This window comes from Apteryx mantelli, chromosome 1 (genome assembly GCF_036417845.1).
Source record: "Apteryx mantelli isolate bAptMan1 chromosome 1, bAptMan1.hap1, whole genome shotgun sequence".
NCBI classification, from domain to species: Eukaryota; Metazoa; Chordata; class Aves; order Apterygiformes; family Apterygidae; genus Apteryx; species Apteryx mantelli.
Window position 1 is genome coordinate 190,671,148 of NC_089978.1, and position 25,772 is coordinate 190,696,919.

Genomic DNA, 25,772 nt, shown 5'->3' on the forward strand with positions numbered 1-25,772 from the left:
AGCAGTAGATACAAGGCTATTGCCTCTTTTGTTGTAACACTTTTTTATCAGTCTTTGTTCTATGGAGCAAATGCAAGTGACATTAATAGAGCTAACTTAGGCAAGTATACTCTTGTCCAGAAATAAACAGAATAATAGATGAGTACCAAAATTGTTCTATAAGACATTTAACAATTGATTATAACAGCATCATTAGGTTTCAAAATTAGGCATGTAGGCATTAATGAGAATACTTTAAAGTACACCAAATTAGAGATATAGGGAAGTCAGTCAGAGGACAAACCAGACAGAAACAAGCCTACAAGGCACAGCTAGAAAAAAAGAGGAGTTCTTCAGAATGTGGAATAATTACATGGAAAAAAAATGATCTTTTCTGGGAAAGAGAAAGGGAAGATCTTAAAGCAGTCGTCAAGTAGGAACTCATACTGGAATGCTATCATATCTTTTGTCCCTAAGGGAGTAAGTAAACCTAGGTCTTCATGCCAGATATTGTTCTAGGCCTTGAAAACAAGACACGACCACACTTTCAGCAAGGCAAGATGACTTGTCTGAGCAAACATATGAAATCCTAGGCATCTTCACAGAGATGAGGAAGAGCAAATGTAGCTGAGAGCACAGTTGACTACTTGCCACCATCTACTGTAACACCCCATTTTTGTAACAATAGAGACATAAAAATAGAGACTAGAAATAAACTGCTCCCTCACACACAAGTATCTCTACCCGAATAAAATCTCAAAAATGTAAGATACTAACACTGAAACTTCTGTAATTTGTTTCATTGACCTTGAGAGTAGGTGACTGCAGACAGGAGGCCAACATTAAAATATAGGATAGCTGTAATAGGTATTGTTTAATTCAAGCTAAATGAAGGCTGCAGTGCCTGTCTCGGTAAAGCTATCAGAGCATATCTGCATCAGATTAGAAAATAAACAACATTCTGTCATTTTCTAATCTGCTGTTTACTGTTGTGGAGATAGAGTTTATGAGATACAATGTGTTTGTTTTTACAAATAAAGTCTGACAGGGTGACTTACCTTCTAAAGAAGCTCTTTATTCTTGTTTCTTTTTAGGTAACTGGGGAAAAAAGCTGTCTGGAAACTGTCATGATAAACAAAGTATATACTTCTGAGCTATTGCTTAGAAAGCTCTAAGAGCACCTAATTAGAAGTTCTGTTTGCTACTTTGTGCTGGCTCTGGATCTGCTTCAGGTAGTTTCCAATTCCTTCTCTGCAATGAGGACCAGAAGCTGTCCTCCCTTAGCATGCCTCTGGCAGCATCCATAAACAGCCATGTGTATGTCTGAAGAATGCTTTGGGTGTTACAGAGAATGCCCTGGTTGGTGTCCTGAGTCCATGGAAACCTCAAGGAACCTTACAGTAATTTTTAGGTCACCTCCTCATGTGGACGGCAGTGATTTGAGATTGCCAGTACATATTCCATGCTTGTTTTCCCACCACCAACAGAAGAGTGTCTTCCCACCATATAGAGAACTTGACAGCATTTGGAATAGTAGTCTGCCTATCCCATGTCACCCCATGCTGAGAGCTAAAAGCCATACAAGGGATTTGTAAGGCTAGCAGAGCAACACCCATACTTATCCTTTGGCTTGCTTGGGGAAAATACTCCCTTCCCCAGCACACCTGAGAGCCTGCTCTAACACCATCAGCCGAGCACTGAATCTCATTTTGCTTAATGACCTAAATCGGCCTAGCAGCAAGTTTACTGCAGCCTTAAATAATGCCAACCAAGTATAGTGTCTGTCAATAGCAAACCATGCATGTGCCTGCTGCCTTTTTGTCCCTTGATACCTATCACAAACATCTGCTGCTGTGACTCTCCCTCCATCCTGGCTTGAGTCACAACGGTAGCATACTATAAAGACGCAAGGTTACTGGACCTGCACCTGTCTTCCTTTTCTCCCAGCTATTCTCACACAAGGCCAGCCTAGCTTTCCCAGGGAAAAGTTCACACGGGCTGTGCACTTCCCTGGAAAGACTGGGAACTTTGCTATTTTGTTGTTGAGTAGATTTCTCCAGGACAGAAGCTTGGCATTAGAGTCTTCTTTTGAGGAGCTGTTCAAGGCAGAAGGGAGAGAGAGGGCTTGCCATCAGCTTCATGCTAAGAATATCTCTCTGCCCGTTCCATAAACATCCCTGCATGTCAGCTGGGCCATTGCTGCCAGGTCTGACAGGGACACTCTTGATAGAATAAGGTTACCAGAAGAAGATACCTACTGTCAGCTGGAGGTCTGTTTGCTCTGGGGACTTCACACCTCTAAGGTGCTTTTGCAGTAACGTCCTCAGGGTATTTCCAGCAGTCTTGGGAAAGTGGTAAAGCAAGTGGTAAAAGTGGTATCTTCTTAGTACACCAGATCAGATCGCCTCCTAGAGTCCATGTTAGTCACATAACCCAAAGCAACCTTCCACCATGACCACTTAGATTCTTCATTGATCTGCTAAGCTAAAGACAGAAAGAGGTTTCTATCCATGTCTCTGTGTCTGATGTCTTCCAAATGCTGCTGGGGAATGGAAAGTGATGCCTTTGAGAAATGTCTTTGGGTGTGAATGAAATTTGTGGGGCTGTATCCCACTTCCAGAATTTGGTTGCATTTTGGAAGGCCTGAGAAAGACTGACTGAAGTTGCTCACTTATTCCACACTGTATATTCATTTGCCTAGAAGGAAGTCGATGCGCATTTGTCTCTGAAAACAGGTCTCCATACGTCCTGTCCTACAATCAGTTAGGAGTCTGAATGCTGAAAACACCTGCTGGGCGAGAGTGGATGCTACGGACAAGTCTACAGGTAGTCAGAAGGATTTAGATGTGTTGGTTTCTGTGGAGAGCCTATCTTTAGGAGGTGGCATGTCCAGTTTAGTTCTCTGCAATTAAGTTGCCTGAATGCTTGAGCACAAGTACCCCTCATCATGATTTTGGGCCACACTAGCAGGACAGCAGGAGCTCTGCCCTGCTTAAAGGTCCTGTGCTGCTTCAGGATGGTTCAGGCTGGCAGTGGGGAACTTAACATGGGGACCTTCTGCGGAGGGATCTCTTGGCACTGTTGGTTCTTATTTCACGTTGCCTTTATTTCAGGGTTTGGCAGTCTAAGCTCCACTGCAAATGAGTGGTTTCAAAGTATTTTGGGGAGCTAAGAAGTAATTCTCTCTGTCTGATGCTTTTAGTGACTTCTAGCTGATTTTGTGACCATGGAGGGTATTGTTTTCTGAGGCCTGGCTACAAGAACGTTTTCTTTATAAGTAGCTATTATGAGTGAAGAAAGCAAAGGCATTGTGTCCTGGACAGTAATAATGATCCAAGTCTTCTTCCTAATTATCTCCAGAAGGAAAGAGAAGTATCTTTTTCTGTGTGGTTTGCTTTCTAAAGGACTGACTGGCCAGAGTGACTACTAATATAGAGTGGCTGCATCTCTAATGTGGAGGAAGAGAGTATCTGCTGAATAACTGACCGCTTCCTGAGTACATCTCCCACAGTCTCTCACCCTAGCAGGGGCCATTTACAGAGAGACCGTGCACCAGAAGCTGAATGGAAGTAATGCTGCTTTCTCAGTGTGCCTCAGTGATAGCATGTTCCAACAGACTAATACCAGTTGCTGACAAAAGAGAGTAGCAAGCCCACAGTTTTGATTTAACACATGCTGGATATATTCAGGTCTCAAAACCAACTTCTTTTTTAATAGTATTTATTTTAACTTATGATGAACCTTTCGTAATCATAACTGTACTGGTTTGCAAAGAGAAAACACATTTAACTGAGAGGCTGCAGTGGGCTGAGCCCTGCATAATACAGAAGGAAAAGCTTTCCCTTCACGGTCTGAAGTGATTGCATGGTACAAGCAAGACATGAAAGACATAAGCACAGCATAACATCAGAATGGAGGCAGGGTGCTTCTTTTTGTTTTGCCTTTTTTTTTTTTTTTTTTTTTTTTTTGCTTTCTCTAATATACAAAACCATTTATGTACCCAAGCAATACATAGCTGTTCGGAACACACTTGCTTCCTGACATCTCAGCTAAACTTTCCTTTCTGATCTGTATCTTTTCCCAAGAATTTATGACATTTTATATCCTGTGCGTATTCTTTAAAACTCAATCTGCTGTAGAAACATTATTATCTCTCCTGCTATATTAATATCCAGATTTGTCTAAGGATTGCTCAGCCCTGCTTGGGATGGTTTTAAATCTATTATGTAGCAAGAAATAACAGCTAGAAATAAAAAAGTAACATTCATCCATCATCCTTATCAATGGACACAGTGCTGAAGTTTTGAAGCATGCTTATGTCTTAGCAACCTCTGTGAAGAAATGCTTTAGGGTTCAGGTTTAGTAGTACATGTTTTATTTGTCTTCTGACTCCACACTTCAAATAGTACCTGATGTACTACTTTCCTTGTATGAAGGTAAGAAATATTTCCTACCTGTTTTTTAAACTCTCAAACATTTCTGATATTTTTCTCTACAATATATGTTGTCTTGTTTCAATGTTAAAAGAATTCCCTGACTGCCTGACTTGCCTGCCTAAAAATTTACTTAATCTAAAAATTTACTTAAGGGTACAAAAGGACGGGACAGGACTATGGTGCTGAGAGCAGCTAGTGAGGAAGCACTGATTAGCAATAATTTTGCTGAGATTATGCCCGAGAGTGGATGCAGACTAGGTTTTTAAGAATTACTTTTGGGAGACTGGTATCAAAATTTTGAGACATTCTGAAGGAATGTTACCTCACAATAATTGTTGTGATGATTATTATTTCATTGAACAGCAGAATAATGGTGTGAGCACAAAAAGCTATTCTTTTTTTCCATTTCTGAGGTTTTGAAAACTAAGGAAGTTTTTAAATGCTAAAATCATGAGTTTGCTGATCTCTGTATTGCACTTTAATGGTGCCTATAATCTGTCCAGTTTGCCTCTATGGTTTTATATGAAAATACTAAAATAATTAAAGATTCCTCCTGAAAGGTAAAGATTTTGTAACAGTACTGTGTATTTTTTTTTATGCTACTGCAGCTATATGGTAAGTCTTTTTTTTTCTTCAGTGGAAAATAATTAATAACCATAGATGATAATCTTATGAGAAACTGAAATATTAAATGCAATTGTAAATAAAAAGCAGAATTTCATTACTACTGAAGACTAAACATGCATTACCAGGGACATAAGTACAGGACTGTTTCAGTGCTTGTTTCACTTTTATATTGTTTTGCTGAAATTTGCTAAGGGTTTCCCCTTAGTGAAGTTTGCAAACTTTATCAAAATAAATGATAGCTTTGTCATCATTAAAACTTGAAGAAGGAGCAATCAAACTTCTGTTTTTTTAGAGAATTAGCTGCAAACAATGAAGACAATCAGCAAAGTATTGGACCAGGTGGCACATTGGAATTAAACAGTGTTTACTCAGGAGCGTACATGAGTGCAAGCGTGGGAATGAGGAGGCTGGGAGTGAGGAGGGTGAATGGCAAACAGGGAGTCAAAGGGGCAATCGCTCGAGTATGCTCTTCAGTGAGGTGGCATGCTAGGGGGAAAGAGCCTAGTAAGCTTTTTTCTACAGTGTTTAAAGAAGAGGGAGTTGGCATGCTCACTTTTCTGTGTAAATGAATACGATTACACTAATGTCCCTCAAATGGAACAGTTCTGCAAGGTCTGAAATTTTGACTGACTTTCAGGCCAAATTGCAACAATGGAAAACAAAAGTGTTTTTGCCTTCTTGCCTTGTATAGTTGAGTGTAAAAGACTAAAGGTTAACTAAAGGTTAATATCACAGCTGTGTCTGAGAGTCCAGCCCTTAGGCAGAAACAGGAAACCTTAAGCAAGCCTCTCATACAAAAGATTATATTTGTGTTTAATACTTGTCATCTTGAAAACAGTCTTTTAATGCAAGAAAATCAGGACTATTTGTTGAGCCAGCAGCATATAAGTATTTTAATCTTTGATGAAAAATCAGCGGTACTGATCAGTAGTAGGCACAAGCCAGATCTTTTCCTTCAGCCATCATGTGTCTTGTCTTACTTCAGCCTCTGTTAGCTCCATTTCTCAGCTAGGCAAGCAAAGCAGAATGGTCTATATGATCTACAGATCAAAGAAAAGACATAAGCCTCATCTATTAGGTCTAATGAGAAGGAGCTGTTAAAAGAGCTTTTCTAAGAGAGCCTTGTAGTTTTGAGGCATATTAGATGTAGAACTTCCAGATTAACCTCTTTCTGTATGGTAACATTGCTTCCTCCAAAATAAATTGCCTTTTCAACTTCTGGCCTTTAAACTGCTTTTGCACAAATGAATGTAGAGCAAGACAGCTGCTAGACAAGACCAAAGGAAGCACAGCTATCTCCATCGTCTTTGCTGTCGCTGTGCTTTGAGCGTACCTACAGGATCCAGAGATGGGTGCGCAGAGGAGCCAGAGTAGAGGGATGCCCGCCTTTTCTTCCAGAGGTTACAGGGTGGCTTACGCTATATGGACTTATACTCTTTCCCCCCCTTGCACAGTTCTATAAGCCTAAGGCTTCTGTTGTATATAAAGGGCTTTTACCTACCACATAGCTTAAAAGGGATCCTCTTGGCCACAGAGACCATAGCCATTCCAGTACTGCAGTTGTTGCATTATATAGCCACATTCATGAATTTAACTCTTAAACCTTACACAAACATGGTTTCTTTTGTTACATTAATTCACTGTATTGATATTCCATAATCTTGCTTTCTGGGGTTTAGAACCCTTTTATTTTCACTACCTGAATCGACACTGACAGGAAATATCCTAAAACCAATGCATCACACTTGAAGTTCATGGTTGCCTGTGTCTGGCTTATGCACTGCTCTTTCCTCTGTTATTCCAGGGCTGTGGAGGGCAGAACAGAAGGAAAGGGAAATGAGCTCCAAGGAGAAATAGGGAAGCGGCACACTGCTTCCTTGACAGAGGAAGGGAAACAGAACTGGAATCGTTGCATTCATTCATCTGCTCATGTGGTTCCTCTTCTGTGGGCAATAAAGCCTGGAATCCTAAAACTCTACAGCTTCAAGTTTTATTTTCTTTCAGTAATGAAACCTTCTTCACTTATAAAGATCTCCTTCTGCATAGATAATTGGAAAGTAACAGATGACCTATGGGCTTTTTCTCTTTCTGGCATTGCATAAAGATAAGGAAGATTATTTTATGTGCATACTTTTGCATTTGCTGGTATGGACTCTTTATTCCTGCACCTCAAAATCAGAGTGAGGAGCATTAGAGTGAGGGCATTATGTTTTGCAAAGATTTGACACTGTTACTTTCTGAACTAAAGCATGAACTTTTTTTTTTTTTCAGGATGTAAACCTGGCACATTCAAATGTGAACACTCATCAGGGCAGACAAATCTTTTTCTGTTCTCTGATTTAATGAGTAATTTGGAATGGTTATGTTATCTTCTTATAATTTTTCTTCTAGATTTAAAACTCTCATTAATATCTCATTTTTCAGATTCATCCGCATTGTCCTATCTACGGTGTATTGATAAAACCACTAATTTTTGTAGCTGTCATTTTGCTGACTCTGAGTTGCAGTGTTGACTGTATAACTAACTACAAATCGTTCCCGGGGGAGCTTCTTCAAAGCAGGATTCCTTTAACTAGAGCTTCTGCATTAGGTTATTCCTTTTTCTATTGTCAATTTTGTATTTTTATACTTAAGAGACTTTTTTTCATTCTGGCCTATTTTTTCTCAAATTCATACTGCACTGAAAGTCTATTGTTCAAAATATTCATGATCCCTCTTTGATTTACCTGCAACGTGAATTATATTCTTTAGTCCATCCAAGTGATTAGTTAAAATATGATAGTTTGACCCAGAACCAGTCCATCTGCTCTCTATTCATAAACCCCCTTAATTTAAAATTCTTGTTTCTTATTTAGCAAATTCTGAGTCCTCTGCAGTTCTCCCTATTCCATCTTCTTCTCATGTCCATATGAGAATACCATGTGGGATTCCACATCAAACACCTCAGTAACCTTCCTGCAAATAGTTTTACTTTATAAACAGTGTTGTAGGAATACATCTACGATAAGTTGGAGCCCTTGCAAACTGCAAACTGTCTTCTTGAAGTAACTAAAAAACTAATTACAGCTAGACTGATAAATCTATCGCACCTGCATATTTTTAAAGTGGTTTAGAAGGGAGAGAAAACTCCTAATTAGTGCTCGATAGACAGTGCAGTGCTTGCAGTACTGAGGATCAAAGAGTTTAGTTTGAAAGGCTTCAATACGTGCATCTTGGGAATGTATACACAGTGGCCTAAAACAGTCTGAATTAATTACTCTATAGCTCAACTCAATTTTATCTGTACTTCTAAAAAACACTACTAAGAAGCAAAATAATATTGTTACAGTAACAGAGAGAAAAAGTGTTAATGAAGATGACTTCCAACAAAAAAATGTTATCCAGCTCTTGCCCCAACTGAAATAAATTCCTCCTCCCCCTCCCCAAGACATCAATAGGCAAAAAATAGCAATATGTTTAAATTGAACCAGAACCTTTTTGTAGAATAAACCTGTATTAAAACACAGCCTGTTCTTTATATGTAGCCTTGACCTCATGGATGTAAGAGCTTTGATTTTTTGCCCTCTCTAGTCACATGAGTGAACTGGTATTTCACATGAGATTTATGCAGTGTTGTTGCTATTATATATATCTTTACATGCATCTGCTCCATCTCAAATATTTATACTTTTGTAATTCATAACCAGGCTTCCCATACTGCACACCAAAAATGAAAATCAAGCTTCACAGAGGTCTATCATGAAGCCCACGCACTTCTGATGTCCTTGTTTGTGGGCTGAAGCATACTGGGACTTTGCACAGAGAAAAGGACCAGCTCCAAGTACCATTCTGCCTTCACTCCTGTGAGCTGATTAAATACATTCATGCATATTCACTTGGAAAGGCCACCTCAAATAACACGGAGATAAGGTATATATTTTAGCAAGTATATTGCATTTTTCTAAATATGGGATCTCAAAAGTCAAATAGCTCCCCTCACCAGTCTAGAATACACTTAATGAAGTCTTCTGAAAGGCTGATTAGATAAGCCAAGGCCCTATACAAAATGAGTGGTATTTTTAACAGAGCTGCAATTGAAGCTTTGTAGACAGCTAGCAAAGAACGACATGTAACCTGATATTTAAATAAAGCTAATTTGAGATATTGCAACCTCATTTGGAACACTCTCAGTTGCCTGTTTTACATCCTTTAGTCAACTCCTAGTATAATGTTGAGTTTATCTATGAGAAGACAACTCAGAGAACTTCCAAATGAATAAAAATTCCTGCATTATGGTAAACAGAAATAATATTTCATCTGCAAAGGTATGTCCTATTAAAGGAACTAGTTCAGTATATGCTCTTACATCAGTGTCTAAACATTAGTAATGTACAGGTTTTATTTGTATTAAAATTAAATTGAAATCTTACCAATCTGTTCATTACAGACAAGTGTTTTCTTAAATAACTGCTTGTCTCAAAAAACTATGACTGGAAAGTTATGAATTCATAATACTGTCTTTGATCTCCTTATGGATGGCGCAATGACTTTGTCCTTTGCCAGAAGAGGAAGAAATGTTTGTTATCATAGGAGAATATCCTGCATTGTCTATTATGCTGAAGGATGCTGGCAGCACAGTTTAACTCTATACAAGGTGCCTTTTCCACCTCCCTGATCAGAATAATGTTGACATTTCTTTTCTACATGCTTAAACTATCTCAAACCAAGTGGAAAAGTTGGAATTCTTGTTAGTCTTTTACTTGTTTTTTTAGCAATTGAGATTGAAGATATAAAAGGGGAGTTGTATAAAGTACAGTTGCACCAAGAACGTAAGGCTTTCCTTTTCAGTATTTTTATTGCCCAATTGGAAGAGCTATTTTTGGTGTTGAAGTAAAAAAAGTAGAGAACATACCACATACACATTCTTTCACTTCTTATCTTTAAATCACTGTAGCATTCTAATGTTCTCTGCCTCTCTATGCTGTTTCTTCTCTTTTTCCTTCCTCGCATACTGAATGACAAAGGCTTTTTTAGCCCTTATACATCTATAATTTGCTTGCATTGGGGACAATTAAAAAAATTCAAAGGCTACAGCTTATATACCAATGACTTAATAGCTTCAGTGACAAAAACAAGAGAACTGAGGGAGCATGTAGAATATATTTGAGTAAAAGGACAAAGGTGAAAATTACTTCTCAGGTTAAAAAAAGAACAACTCAAATCAAATGTTTTCTTCCACAGTCAAAGAATAGTATGTAGCAGCTCCTGAAATAATGCAGGATTTCAGTTGTCTTCTGCCAAGTCATGCTCTTAAAGACAGCCTAATAACATTTTCAGTGATTTAAGACAAGTACAGGGGGTGGCTATCAAAGGAAATGTTATTTTTTTAGTGAATAATGCAATGGCAGATGATTACTCCTGAAAGGCAAAGTGACAAAATAGCTTTTGCTTTTGGATGCACCGGTGTTTGGTGAAACTGGACATATCATGCACTGTATAAAATATACATTTCTTCATGTACTGTAGCTGTCTACTAAGAGGCAAAATCTCACCCAGAAAGCAATCAAGCAATCTGATCGATGGGTATACGCCATCATGCGATAGCTCACACTTCATTGCAATCATACTGTTTCTAGGAACTGACTTGTACTTTCCTGTTTTTGAAAATATTTTCATTGATGTACTACATTGTCACAGCTCACTATACCACCTTTCTTGACATAAGCAAGAAGCAAGTTGCAAAGCAATGAATAGTAAGAGTGTGGTAAGCTTACTACAATTTCAAGATTTTATTTCCTTTTTCTTGTGACAGGAATAGCTGCTCAAACGAAGTTTGGGGGCTTGGGATTATTTTCAAATAATGAATGACCCTATCTAAAGTTATTTCTATAAAAACAATGAGCAGTAAGTTCTAAAAAGATCAGTTGTGATTATTTAATGTCATTTATAGTCATCCAAACATCCAGAATACTGTTAGGTACAAAAAAGATGAAAATAAAAAAGTTTAATGCTGTCTTTCAACTGTAAAAGTGCAATTAACACAGGCAAAGTTTTTGTAAGAATGTTTTAAATTGACCAGCAATACAAGAGCATAACAGGTATACTGCCTACAATAAAGTTAATACAGATTTTATTTTTTGTTAATTTTGAACAAACTTGGTAGTTGATAAATAAAGTTTTACTGTCAACATGATTATGGTACATACATCCAAAAACACATAGCACAATTGTTGCCATAGTTTTCAGTTTTAGTGATTTTAACAAACTTAAGTAGTACAACAATAAGATCCCTAAAGTTCAAAAAATAATTAACACCATAAAACCTTGTATCAAGTGAATGTGCATAAAGTTGCTGTCCTGAACTGCTTTCTCCAGATAGCTTTTCAAAGAAGTTTGCCATATATTTACCATAATAAGCATTCTTCCTTTACAGTACTTTTCTGGAACAAGATTTACATTTACAATCTTTCATGCATTACATATTCACAATTTGGAAAGAAATGGAAGGCCTTCATACATGTCAGCCTTTAATCTTATCCAGTCATTAAATCTCTGCAAAGTTGTTTTTTCTTGTGTTAAAATTTTCGCAGCTTTTCTCAGTTTTTCTTCATTTCGTTCTAAATAACGAATTCCATCTGTCTGCAACTGATTAAGTTTCTCTTTACGATTTTCATCCAGAGGTATGTCTTCATTCATAAGAGGGTTAAATCTGAAATAAGTATCTGGAGGTAACAGTGCATCCAACATGGTATGAACTTCTGTATTTAAAACAAATATAGGAAATTGTTATATTTAAATGAGACAGACAAATATTCCTACGATCTCTGAACAGTAAGTGATCTGGAGTGACACCATAAGTGTAAATATGTGCTGCTTTGCTGAGTAAATGTTTTTCCACGCCATCAGCTTATAAAAAACCCTCTCTCATTGGAAGGTTTGCAAATGATCCTGTAGCTGTTTTCTCTGGAAAAGCTTCACCTTTTATTCTAGGACAACTTCACTGCTATGACAATTAATAAGGCTTTGCAGCTATCCAGAAACTGATTTTTAGTTAAATGTACATTCCAGTCCTTTGCAAATAAGACTGCATTCTAAAGAGCAGTAATGTAATTTACACATTCCCATTTAGGCTACCCATGATCTGTTACACTGAGTATCAACAGGAGCAGGCATTATGAAACTGATAGCAGTATATTCTTCTCTAACGTCAAAGACTGCATTGAAAAAGATGCAGTTTTGAAGGTTTCTTTTATTTGCAATTAATTTTTTTATTACTACAGATTTTTTGTTTTGAATTTAATATTTATTCAATTTAAAAATTTCATGGTAAATTCTAAAAGTTCAGTAAACAAGTACAGTAATAGACTGGTTATGTAATATATTTATATATTCTTCTCTTCATCTCCTATACCTTCTCTTCTACAACCTATTTTCTCTCTCCCTTTCTCTTTGTTAGCTCTTCACCTAATCTTTCATTTCCATGACTCCTTTCACCTTTCTATTCTCTTTTATTTCCTTCTTTTTTGCATTCTTATCACTCTCTTTCATTCTTTTAAACATCTATTTTTATGTAAGAGTTTTAAAGTGAAAAACATCATTAATGAGACAATAAGTCCAGTAGTTTTGTCCTGGAATCTTCTCTGTCTGGTCCCTCCTCCTGTAAATTACGCAGCTGTGTCTCTGCTCTTGTCTCACCATCTCCCTCCTTTCTTGTTCTATTTAATACACTCCTCTTTTTCCTTCAAAATATAACTTCCCATTTTCCCAAGTCTATTGTGTTAAGCCCCTTTTTCCATTTCCTCTCCTTCGGTCTCCGCAATGACCCTTCCTTCAGTTTCTTCTTCTCCCCACCAATTTTTTCCCAGTTTTTCTGCTGCACTGAAACTTATTATTTCTTTTTCTTGATAGACCTTCCCACAATTGTGCAAAAAAATAAGGCATAAGATCTAGCTTTTCTTACTAAACAACAGTCAGTTGACAGACATCATGCAGATTTTTACACCAAGGGATCTAAATTGTAAGAATATTTCTTGATCAACATTAATCAGTTCACTATGAACCTCAGTTCAGAACCTCAGAAAGCATTTGTATATCAGTATTTCCTCAGTTTATAAAAACAAAACAGCTAATGATAGAGTTACAAGATATTCCCAATCTAGGATCAGAGTTTATTTTTGAAACCACATGCTTTGCTCCTCCTGACATCAGTGGAAACCATAAGCATTGGCAGATACAATCTAGCCCTTAGGAAACTGCATATTAAAAACATACATGAAAAAGAATATACTTAAAGTACTTCAGAAGCTGCTGAGAACTAATCAACGTTCCATATTAACTGTTAAATCTTACTGTTTATGAAAAAAAACAAACCAAATTTAAGAAAATATGATTTTTCTATTGAAATGAATTTCTGAGTACGTTTTTATTCTGAGGCACAAGCAAAAAGATATACCTTTCTATAAACACTGCTGGATTACTACTGTCATTCTGATTTTTAAGGTATCTTTGATCTTTAGTATACCTATGTCATCAACCTTATGTTAACAGTTGAAAGCTCATCAATTAAAAGAGCTTAACAACAACATAATCAAGATGTGGACTCATGAAGATAAAGCTAAGAAATGCCTTCATATTACTATCTCCAGAAAACCTGTAATACTGATATCAAAACACCAACTATACATAATTAGGTAGGAAGAGACATGCTTGAAATATAGTAAATATGCATAAAATAATAAAGTAGTTTGATGAAAATAGCTTACTGAGAACAACCATTTAAACTCTACTTTTGTCCACATTTAATTTTCATCTAAATGAAACCTGAGATCTTGCTATGGGTAGTTTGGCTTAAACAGAAGTTTCAAAGGGGTGGGCAGAGAGGAGACAGGGAAAAAGTTGCAGATTGCTCTCTGAATTGAAACTAAAGAATCATAAACAATTAAAAACACAATAAAAATATATCTTGAGACACTAACCTTCTGTATCAGTTGCACTGCTGATAACATTTGTGAGTTTGGCTTTTAAACTGGTGTATGTGACATGTGTCTTCCCTTCACTTTCGTATCGGCCAGTGCCCAGTGATACTAGACATTGCAGTGGAACATTTGGCCAAAGACACTTGCATTCATGAACTGCCAATGCAGAAGGATTATTTAGAAGCAGACCTCCATCCTGTAAAATAAAAATAAATATATACATTAATACTATACATAACATATGGTCATAAAAGAAATTGCAATTACAATCTACACTGGCATAACACTAATATGCCAAATCAATTAAATGAAACAGGTGATAACTATCTTTTGTACAACTGTTTTGTTTGGGCTATGCAGCAGCTGTGTAGCTGGGCTTCCTGGGCTCACAGACACTGCAAGAGTGGCTCTGCTGCCTGGGTTCAGTTCTGCTCGTGTGAAGTAGTGTATAAAAGAGGTAGGATGACATAGCAGCATGCGCTGGAATGTCTGAAGAAGTTATGACTTTATCTTCTGAACACCTTTTCAGTAACACAGATATAAATACGGAAAAATTTTTAAATGACCAAAAAGTCTGCATCTCAAAATGTTTTATTACTACTATTACAAGAATATATTCTGTAACAAAACCCCAAAGTTTATCACTAACTGTAGATTCTTAAAATAAAAAATGAGAAAGGCTAAGCTTGGCCAGAGCTGCTGTATAATAAGCATAGCTGTTATATAGAATGCTATAGCCCATATTTAAGACTTGGAAAATATCAGAATTCAGCCCAGGACTAAAAGAGCAACAAAGGCTACTTTTACAAATCTGGAGGTGAGGAGAGAGAAGATCTTTTGCTGGTGAAATGTCAAAAATATTGGTGACTATGCTGGGATAAAATACTTTTGGATCAGTAAGAATCAGTATGGCTATTGAGAAGTCTGAGGAGCATTCAGACAAGGAGATGCTGATCCAGCAATTCTTTAAAATTATGTTCAGCACTTGCTGGAAATACATATTATCTTCAGTCTGATAAAAAATAGATTATTTTGGATTTTGAATTCAACAGGATTTTCTATATTTGGAAGGCCTAAAAAAAGTAGTTATAAAAGCAAAATTTAACATGGAAACATCAAGTTCAACAAGAAGTGATAGATTTGGCTATTACAGAGTTTAAAAATTGAATTTTATGGCTTGGAGAATTATTTTATTTTTGTACTTGCTATTCCTTTGATATTATGTATTTACAGTGTCAAAACAATGAGTTTCTATGAGCTATGTAAAATCGAGTTATCTAAGATTACAGACTGATTTGCCATTAATCATGACAATCTTTTTAATCAATTTTTTTTAATTACTGTAAAATATAGACACTGCTGTTTTTCACATTTTTATAGCTGTACCAGACAATTGCTGGCATGATGATTTTTCTTGGGTGGGAAAAAGCCCCTAGAATTGCAGCAAGATTAAAATTAACCAAGGATCTGAGACCACTTCAGGAGCCTATCCTGATGGCAAGGCAGACTACCGAATTACAGTAGGCTGAAAACTGATTTCTAATGCTACTTAAGCAGTCCCATTTTTCTGTCTGTGCCTGTTCTGCATTTGCCAGTGACTGTGTAGACTTAGCGGGCTGCTTAGGGGTACAATTCTGTCTTCCCCCAGTTAAAAAAGGCTTTAATTGGAAAGGGGTTAGTCTGACATACTGGCAAACTCCCCTGCCCTTCACAAAACCTAAAAGTATCATAATCAGATGAGGAGGTTACTACTCTTAAGAGCAGTGGTTTTCCTCAAAGTACACAAAACAAAACAAAACTACCACCATGTCTTTTTGTTTTTCTGTGTGCTAAACTAAGAAATCTTCTTCTTAGTTCAGGAATGAACTCATACGCTCTCCTGGCACAGGGGCTAACCACAGGCAGTGCCCGTTGTTTGCAGAAGAGAACACCTAATCAGTACATCTCTGCTACTTTGGAACATGAAAAAAGAAAGGGTTCCACCCTGCCTTGCAATGCATTCTCTCTGTTTTAAAATAGCTTAAGTTTGTTTGTCTCCTGGGCGTCTAAGAGGGCATAGTAGATATACTTTATGCATATAAGTAGGTGGACTGCACAAACATGCAGAGGCTTTGGTTTCTAAGATTTTTGATGTTAAGAATAGTAAATAATCACAGCAGAGAATAAGGTTTTTGTGTCCATTCAAAATCTCTGTAAAGAAAATATGTTAGAAATGGAAAAGAAACAGAATATGGACTATAATAAACATTCTACGAAAGCTCCCTATACTAAAACCTGACAATCACATTACAAGAATAATAAAAAAGCAACCTACTCAGGAATAGCTTGGAATAATAAGTCTTTTGGCATTGACGCACATTTAACAGAAACTCCTTTTAACTACAGCTGTGATAAATAAGTAAAAACAGGATTACTGAGCTGAGGGAATTTCTTCTTTTTTTTTTAATTAAGCTTTCATTTCAATCTACAAAAGCTCTTTGAACTCATTCTGGACTACTGTCCACTTTGCTCAAGACACTGCTAAAATGAATGGTCTCTTCAGTGCCTATTAACCTTGCTTATGTTTAAATTAGATTCTACACAGAAAACTAAATACAAGCATGTTTTTGTCCTTCATATAACTCCCCATGGATCATAATCTAAAATTCTAATACTTATCTTTGTGGTGCTTATTTTTTTATTTAAATCCTAAATTAAAATAATGCTTACCAAATAATTTCCACTGATCTTTTCAATGTTATTTAATTAAACAGATTTCTTCACCATGAGAAAGACTGGTGTTATCAAAAGATGGGGTGTATTTCATACTAGAATATGCTGCATTTTTGTCATATAGACAAATAAAAGACCAAAGGAAGGTAAACTATATATACCCACACATACCAAATGCATATTAGAATGATAACAACAGCCTTGTGCAGTATATTTAAATATACTCCAATTTAGGTTTATTGAAACTAAAGTAAATATCCGTTCCTAATGATTTTTAAATTAGACATATTTTATATAATTTCTAGCATTTATATAGATACACCTCCTTCTTGGAAAGTCAGAAGAAAGATTCAATGAGGAAAGGAATTGATTTTTTCTTTCCGTGCAAGTAGATTACAATTGATAATGACTATGTCCCTATGAATTTGTTTCCAGTCAGCTTATTCTGTCAAACTATGATACTCATCATACTACTTTTTCTTACAATGATCACTACTGAAGGAGTAAATGATGTTACTAGTTATACTGGAACCAGAAAATCTTCCAGAGATGCTGTTCCTGGGCTCTTAAAGATTCAATAAGAAAATATTGCAATGATTTATCTAATCCATATTTTGTGGCAGCAGAAACCTTAGAGCTGATTATTTCAAAGAATGAAATTCGTGGGTAAAAATATTACACAAGTTTTAAAATTAGTTACAATGATCTCGCATATATGTGAATTGTAGGAAAAGTGTATACAACACAGAATTTTCCAGCTCTAAGATTAAGAAAATAGTAACTAACCCTTCTGATTGAAAATACTTGTTTCCTTCCTCTATTTTCATAAAACTTGACAAAAAGGCCTTCCTGAGAAATGTTAAACTAGCAATACAGAAATAGGAAAGATCTGAATATTCTAAGAAAATATTATTTTAAGGGATCATGACATATCTTTCTTCTTGTTTGTCCTTGAGATGCTAGAATACAATTCAAAGTGATTCACTAGGCAGTTTGTCATGTTTGTGAACGTAAGACAAAGAGATCACTGGGATCTTCACTGATCCTTGCTTTGGAGTTCCTAAAACAAGTTAGGCAACTTGTTTTGGAGATGTGCTAAAATTTGTTTGGTAACTTTAATTTTTTTCTGGGTTTGTTGACATTATTTCATATTTATATCATGAAGTAGTACAAATTATTTATAACTTACTAATTATAATTTTTTTTTGTTACAGGCACTCAGCTTTTAAAAGATGTTTATACAAATGCATTAATAATACAGTATAACCAGAAGACTGAATGATTGCTAACTGTATAGAATGTCACCTGAGTATCAGAATAGTTTCCTTCCTTTTCCATATTAGTTTCTAGAGCTTTCTTGCCACTTGAGTTTCATACAGTTAAAGAGTTGGAGGTAAACAAGGTCAATTTATCTAATCTATGGGTACCAGATATGTCTGCTGGCCAAAATCTGAATTCTTGTTTGTCTCTGTTTCCAGAAGGAAGTCATTCAATTTTTGACTCCATTCAGTTTCAAATGTTCTGTTTTCTTGGCCTCATCTCTTGTCTTTGATCCTCTTACTTTTCAATTTTAATTTTTAAGTGTTTCAGTTACTAGGATGGTATGATTAGGATCTTCTCAGCATGCTTCTGCAGGAGGGGAAAATGACAAACAAGAATAGTAAACTAGAAGAAAAAAGCATCACTCAAGCTAATAATGTACTGATTCAGGACATGAACTAAAACACATTCACAACTGTGGAACTAAGAGAAATACAGGAAATGGTATAGCAGTGTCGTGTTATGGGGAAAAACGTGGCAATCACTGAAAGAGCAGGGAAATTAAGTATACAAATGACAAGCTGCACCGAACAGTCTATGAACTGACTGTGGGGAAGTTCTACATATCTGACTTTCCACGAATAAAACTGCATTTGCACAATAATGTATTTTAGAAAGTTTGTAAGTATAGCGATTAACAAGTGCGAGTATCAGCAAGATGTGCAAAATGCATCGACAAAATGCAACCTTCAAGGTATATGCATGTATTGTTGCATTCCTCTGCCCATTATCTGTTTTATTTGATATATTTTCAGAATGTAATTTAGAGTAGAAAAGCATAAATGTCATGGACCCATACTAGCATAGCATAATTCTGCTCCCCTAAGCCTTCATATAAAAATATACTACAAAGGAGAAAGTGTTTTTGCTTTATGCCACGTACAATGGTATAAAAATTGCCTTGTCAATATAAGTTTATATTTTAAATGTTGCTATAATCTTCAGATGTAATTCCAGTTCCACAAAGCAATGACGACTATGTACAACCTCGAATCTTTTCTGTTCCTGATAAATTTATCAGTTCCTTTTTGATAGACTGAAATATCTTAATACATTTTGTTTCCCATTTCATCTGTATTATTAGATATGTTGCCATGGTATAGTACCAATGCATGTGCACACACAGAGGAAGAGAGACAACCTGAACAGCACGGTAGATATACTACTACATTATCAATGTATGCTTGCAGCATGAATGCTAATATCATATTGGGCTAGAGAACATAGCCAGCAGGCCAAAGGAAGTGATTATTACCCTCTACTTAGTATTCATGAGGCCACATTGGGAACGCTGTCCAGTTTTGGATGCCCAATTACAAGATACTGAAAAACTGGAATGAGTACAGTGTAGAACCACTAAGATGGTTTGGGGGCTGAAGTATGTGACATATAAGGAGACACTCAGGGAACTGCATTTGTTCAGCCTGGAGAGAGAAGGCTAAGGCTGAATCTAATCACGGTCTTCCGCTACAGAGAACACACAGCCAGACTCTCTTTAAAAGTGCAGAGCAAGAGTCACGGAGTCTGGGACCTCCATCCTTGGAGATTTTCAAAACTCAGCTGGAGAAAGGTCCTGAGCAACCTGAGCTAACTTCTAAGTTTATCCTGCTTCGAAGAGGAGCTTGGACCAAATGACCTCCAGAAAAAGGCAGTCTTATTAGAAATTGAAATTTGTCAGTGCAAATCAGAAGACTTGTAAAAAATGCAAACATGCATTATCCATATGTAACTCATATCTTGGAAACCAGAACTGAAAGGGTGACTTCAACTTACAGGAACTCTTCAAATGGCTCATGTGCTGACCAGCATCCCCAGAAACATGCAATTGTCCTAAGTTCTGCCTGGGTACTGGGCAAGCAGCCAGAGCAGACAAGTGGCTCATTTCCTTTGTTCTCCCATTCTTAGCTTGTCTTTCCTTGCCTACATATCACCGTCTCTTCTCATTCAGTTAATTCTGTAGTTGCAAGCCACCTTTTTCTCTTCCCAAACATACATGAGTCACCCCAGGAAAACCTTTTGCGTTCATCTATGCTGCTACGGTCAGCGCACTGGCAACTACTATACACTTCCTAATATTCTGAACTTTGCAAAACCACTCCACACTTGAGTCAACTTAATTTGCTGGCAGTATACTGAATAAAGTGCCATAGTGGGAATGGTAATGTAAGCAAGTGCTGAAAAAGGGTGTGCAACTTTCCCAGTGTCATCAGGGAGGTAAATGTGATCGAAAGCAGCTATTTTTTTAATTTCCAATAGAAACAATGGAGGCAATGAAATGAATTAATCTTAAAAGGGAGCTTAATACATGTATAAACAGGCTTATCTGTGACAGCAAAGCAGTAAACTTGGGGACTGAGAAATTACTTTCAGTCTTATGCCATGGCTTTCCAAGTGGCAAATGTTCAACTGATATGTCCTGCTTAACAGTGTATGAACTAATTCCTAAATGAACTTTAGGAAATATTTTTTCCATGCAATTTTTTCCAAAAAACATTCCTATTGCAACTGCAACCATATTTTTAGGGCCTAGTGTTGATTAGCTGGAAGTCTAAAGCTGTACCTAATATTTTCTATAAATATTCTGATAGTTGCAAAATAGCCAGGAAAGGCTCCCTCATGATTTGATTACTAGATCATAAGTTATTTAAAACAGGAAAAATGCACCTTTTGTAGGCATATGCCTCAATTAAAACTCTTTAGTGAAGATATTCCCCTTTCCCAATTCAAGGGATAAAGAAAGGCCTGATTGAACACTATGAGTAGATGGAAAATAATCTAGAAAGTCTCAAAGACAGCAAGTACTCCAGACCCCTTGGGAGCCTGGTTGTACAGAACCTTCTGAAAATCTTGTACCATATAAACAACTATTGTGAACATGCATAAAAACACGATTCTAATAGTAAAGTCAATACTTTAAAAACAGTTATTAAACTTAAGATGTTAAAAAAAAAATTAGTCACGCTTTACTACAGCCAGTTGGTTTTTTATAAAGTTCAGAATACACTGTACATTCATAGCCTATCATTACATTTCCTAATTTTGTCAGATTCAAGTTGTGCCTCGTAATTGTTCTGAGCAACATCCTGTGTGCTGCATAGTTTTACTTAAATGATGCTAAACTTTGTGAAGAAAATAATCTAGCATTGGGTGAGGAATATATGACTTACAGAAGCCAAGCCTGATATTTGGAAGCTGAGTTTGTTGGCTCCATAGTAACCATTTCACCTCACTGCCTATGCAGACATGCTTTGCATTTTAGTTCACTTTTACAGACTTGCTCTGTTGTTTACTTTCATTGTATTTGTGAAAAAGTGGAGACAGAATTAGTACAAGGCTATCACAGGCTAAGACAAGATTTTGAATGGACTTTTCAAAATTATTTTTCAAATCGTGTTTAAAATCAACATAAAAATAATGAACAGATGCAGATTAAGAATATGGCTTACTGCTTTAAATGGAGAGCTTGAAGTGTTTTTGCACTATTACAGGGGGTTACTTCTTAGAAAATAAAAATCTTTAAGCTAAAAACATTTACTCTAGTTTCCATAAATAAAATGGGTATGCCTTGCTGAGTCATTCTGCAAAATCACCTCGATACATTTACATAAATAGCAGCAAATGTCCTCAAAGTAGAAGACAGGATTAAGAAATGAGAGGGTTATTTTACTACCTGTGAGATCTACTCAGGTAACAAATATCTACAGATATTTTCAGGATTCAGATCTCAATCTAGTCCTCCGATTGCACTGGGCACATATTGCCATTATAAGAATATTAGTGTATTCTAAAGCTTGTTCAGCCAACTGAGTTACCATGTTACATTTAAATATATTATTTAATGAAAAAGGAACCTACAAATTTAGATTTAATTGTATAATAAACTAGTACCTGTAGTGTTGAGTACAAATATGCTCTCCTCAACATAAAGGTTACATGACTACACTGTTCTATGAAAGATGATTAATTTTAGATAAATTATGGTTCTCCTCTTGTGAGTAAGCAGTCAGTTTGGTCACAGTGCTACTGAGGACAAAACTGTTGAAGAGGAGCTCCCAGCAAGCACAGAAAATCTTTATCTCCTTCCTTACACAAACTATTTTTGAGCCTAGAAAATATTGTTACAAACATGAAACAGTGCAGAAGTAGAATTGTTTTATCCTTATTCTGGTGCTAGCAGTGGAACGTGGTGCCAATACTTCTAACAGATCTGTCTCTAAAGTGTGGATTTTAAACAAGATGTTTTAGCTTCATTCTAACAGTAGGTCTGTTCCACTTTGTTGCACAAGAGATGAGTGAGAAAAGTAATTTTAATAATTAGATCATTTTCTATGAAGCATACAATGACCTAGAGCTAGCTCTTTACAAAAATAAGGTATTTCATCTAATTTATTTGACGAAAAATCACTCTTGCTCCATAGTCATGCTAACAGACATGCCATTAGGTCACTACATACAATTTATAATGTATTCTGCATGCTGCTGCTTTCTAAAGAGGCCTTACTTGGTGATAGATACTAATGCATTCCTTCTAAATTGTTAGAAACTTGTAGGGGGAATGTAAGAGTGAGCCAATTCCATTACTTCTGGAGAGGCAACAGTGTCAAATACATCTTCTGCCCATTACTTTATAGGACTATCTCAGAATTAAGTCAAAAATAATTTTTCTGCAGACACTAGGAAAAGAAACATTTTAGAACTGTGATAACTGCTCAAGTCTGGATTGAAAAAGTAATTCCCCTTGAACTGACTAATGGAAAAAATCTTTAAAATACTTTTGTACAGAAAAATTAAATTTGTATTCATATTACTGAATGACACTAAGATCAAAATTTTCATTACTGTTGTCTGATAGTTTAAAAAAATCAATTACAATGTACATTAGCTAAATTTATACTTTTGAGACACCAGTTTCAAACAAAGGATACTTTCTATTGAGAGATCCCAATACATAAGCATAAAAATATCTGAAAGTTTGAAAGTTTACTTAAAAGCTTACTTTTCAGGACAACCATTCTCCCCTACAATATTTCTCAGTATTCTTCTAATGATTACTCAAGTATACCCTACTACACTGTTTGCGTACACACAAATGTTACGCTAAATGCTTCATGGAGCTTATCAATATTATCACTAATATGAACTAACAATTTTGTAATATATTTTACTTTACATTAGTCATATTTGCACTTGACATTTCTTCAGGAGGAATGGTCTACTGAGGTAGGCTGCTAGGTGATTATCTTAAATTATCAACTCATCCCAGCTAGTCATTAATTCATAGAAAATGCCCAGCTGCCCTGAAAACACTATGGAATTCTTGCTTGTATGTCAGATACTGAAAACGTACTCCTGCATCTTATTGATGAAGACTTGCTAAATATTAGCAGGCATTATGAAAGAAAAGGTCATTTGACAATAAAATAAGTTGTCAGATATTTCATTAAAAACTTTACCTATATACCACAGATTTAATTGCATATATTCTGCAATGAACAACAGCACACATTAACAAAATATTATTTATTGTACCTGTGGCTTCCACATGATCAATTGCATATACATTACAGGTAAGGCACAGCGCAAAACCTAAGAAAAGTTGATCCATGGAAGAAGCTGGCCCCAAACACAGAGCCAAACTTGGGTTCTTCATATTATATTTGTGAAGCACAGGCAATATTCAAGAGTCCAGTTAAAAAAAAAATCTAAACTGATCTTAATAAAATCCTTCTGGATTGAGATGATGCTAGGGGGCTTAAGTCTAGAAGTTTTGTTCTTTCTGACAACATTTAACCTACAAAGCATATAAAAACTCTACTTGCTATCAAGAGATTTAAAATATCAGACTGTGAGGAGATAGCTCTAGTAGTCTTACAAAAGAATCACATTAAAACAAAGGACTCCACAAGTGAGTAGAAATACCAGATCCAGATATATCCTAACACTTGTAAAAAATGGACTGTATTAGACTTTCAAAATTTCAGAATTGTTTAAATTCCATTTTCCAAGACAATCAGCTAAATATAAAGACACAATATATTATTATATCAATAACCTGACTAATGTTATTGATATTCACTTATTGATAATAGTTTTGCAAATTAGTTGGTCTATGCTTTTAGCTGCCAATTTATCAAGGAGTAATAAAAGTGACAGGACACTGAAAATACTTCAAGAAAAATACGGAAGAGTATGAGGACTAGTAGTAATCCATAGGGAATCTGGGTGACCCATATTATTAGATATACTACTGACAACTGCTACGCAAAAATTGCTGGTCATCCATCTGTTTAAATCTGTACAATAATCAGAATGCTGTAAGCACCCTCTATAGACATATTAAGTGTATTAGAAACAAAACAAATATTTACTGTTCGTATTGTAATTTCAAACTGAAATTGGATTTACCATAAAAAAACTAATTTATACAACTATGCAAGCTATTCAAATTTCTTAATATAATTTTACTCTTCATTTATTGACTTAAACATTAGAATTGTTGAAATTGAATCGAAGCAGGTTCATAACTAAAGTATTTTATCTTAAACGAACAAAATTTAAGAAACAGAGGGAACTAATTACTGGAGATAATTCACATGAAAGATTCAGGATGTGGATATGAACTACCTAGTACCTGTATCCTCAATAAAGGGGGGGAAGGGTGAAACACTGAAGGAAAAGTTCCGCCCCCAAAAGGAAGAATAATCTCCTTCAAGATCAGAAGCAAGAAGAAAGCCTATGAAGAGTGGAAAAAAACAATGTCTTGTTGGTCAAAAACTGAAGGAACAAAAAAGGAATCAATCTGTTAGAACTTGTAAAAATATTAGGAAGTTCTTACTAGTAACCTAAGAAAAAGAACAGGGAACAACTTACAACTATATTGCTCTCTAGCTATGCTAAGTTGTTTCAGTTTTTCTTCTCTTCAAATATTGTTCTAAAGACAGGCATTTTATTGAGGGCAGGCCATGTTTGCCAGGGTCATTTTCCTTCACTGTCTCATTTGTAAAGATAGTACAGTCACTACTACAAAGGCAATGATACTTTTTAAATTAAGGCTCTTTGCTTCTAGACTGCAATTTCATGAGACTCATAGGATTTTATACTCTCTAAATTAAGCAGTACATGCCTAGATGAAAAATATAACATAGTTTTATCAAAAGCAGAAATGGTAACAGATTTTTTTCAGTAATTAAAATCTGGACCTGTAAATCATCTTACATACCAGACCACCGGAAAAGAGTTAAAGAGTTAATAGTTAGAGAGTGGAGAAATAACTGGCTAATCAGATGGACACCAGTCTACATTGAATGAGAAGCTCTTTGGCTGGGGATTGTTTTATAACAGAATTATTCAAAGGCTCATTTTGGGCTTGTCTTCTTTATTATTTTCTCAAAACTACGCAAGTCCTAATGGAATCTGTTACTACAAAAATTAGAGGTATTGTAAATACAATGGCTTTGGTGAGAATACAGAATGACCTTGAGGTCTAGGGAAACCCAAACGAGAAGATGCATAATGAAAGAAATTGCTTATAAACACGAAGCTATCCTCTTCAGAACAAATCTGGAATCACACAGACCAAAAAGGAGAAAGATCTGGGTACAGAAATTTTCATGGAATGATTTAAAACCACCTATATGGAGTGGCTGTTGAAAAGGCAAATATATATTTTTGCTGTACCTTCTCCTGAAAAAAGGAAAATATATGACACAGCTAAGAAAACATCTAAAATACATCTAAGTGTTAC

General features: G+C 35.9%; 1 protein-coding gene across 9 annotated transcripts in view; it reads right to left on the reverse strand.

The window, feature by feature from the left end:
• Positions 1 to 10,941: 10,941 nt before the first annotated feature.
• The window catches only part of PNPLA8 (patatin like phospholipase domain containing 8), a 42,423-nt gene continuing 27,592 nt past the window's right edge, over positions 10,942 to 25,772 (reverse strand). For 6 of the 9 annotated variants that reach the window (XM_067314661.1, XM_067314690.1, XM_067314677.1 and 3 more), the window contains 2 exons: positions 13,997 to 14,192; positions 10,942 to 11,779 (listed from right to left, as the gene is read on the reverse strand). In XM_067314661.1, the coding sequence (XP_067170762.1) occupies positions 11,505 to 11,779; positions 13,997 to 14,192 (471 nt within the window). In that variant the 3' untranslated portion in view covers positions 10,942 to 11,504. Of the gene's footprint in view, positions 11,780 to 13,996; positions 14,193 to 18,135; positions 18,338 to 25,772 lie in introns of those variants that run through there. The other 3 variants (XR_001293289.2, XR_001293288.2, XM_013947841.2) reach the window with 2 other exon arrangements.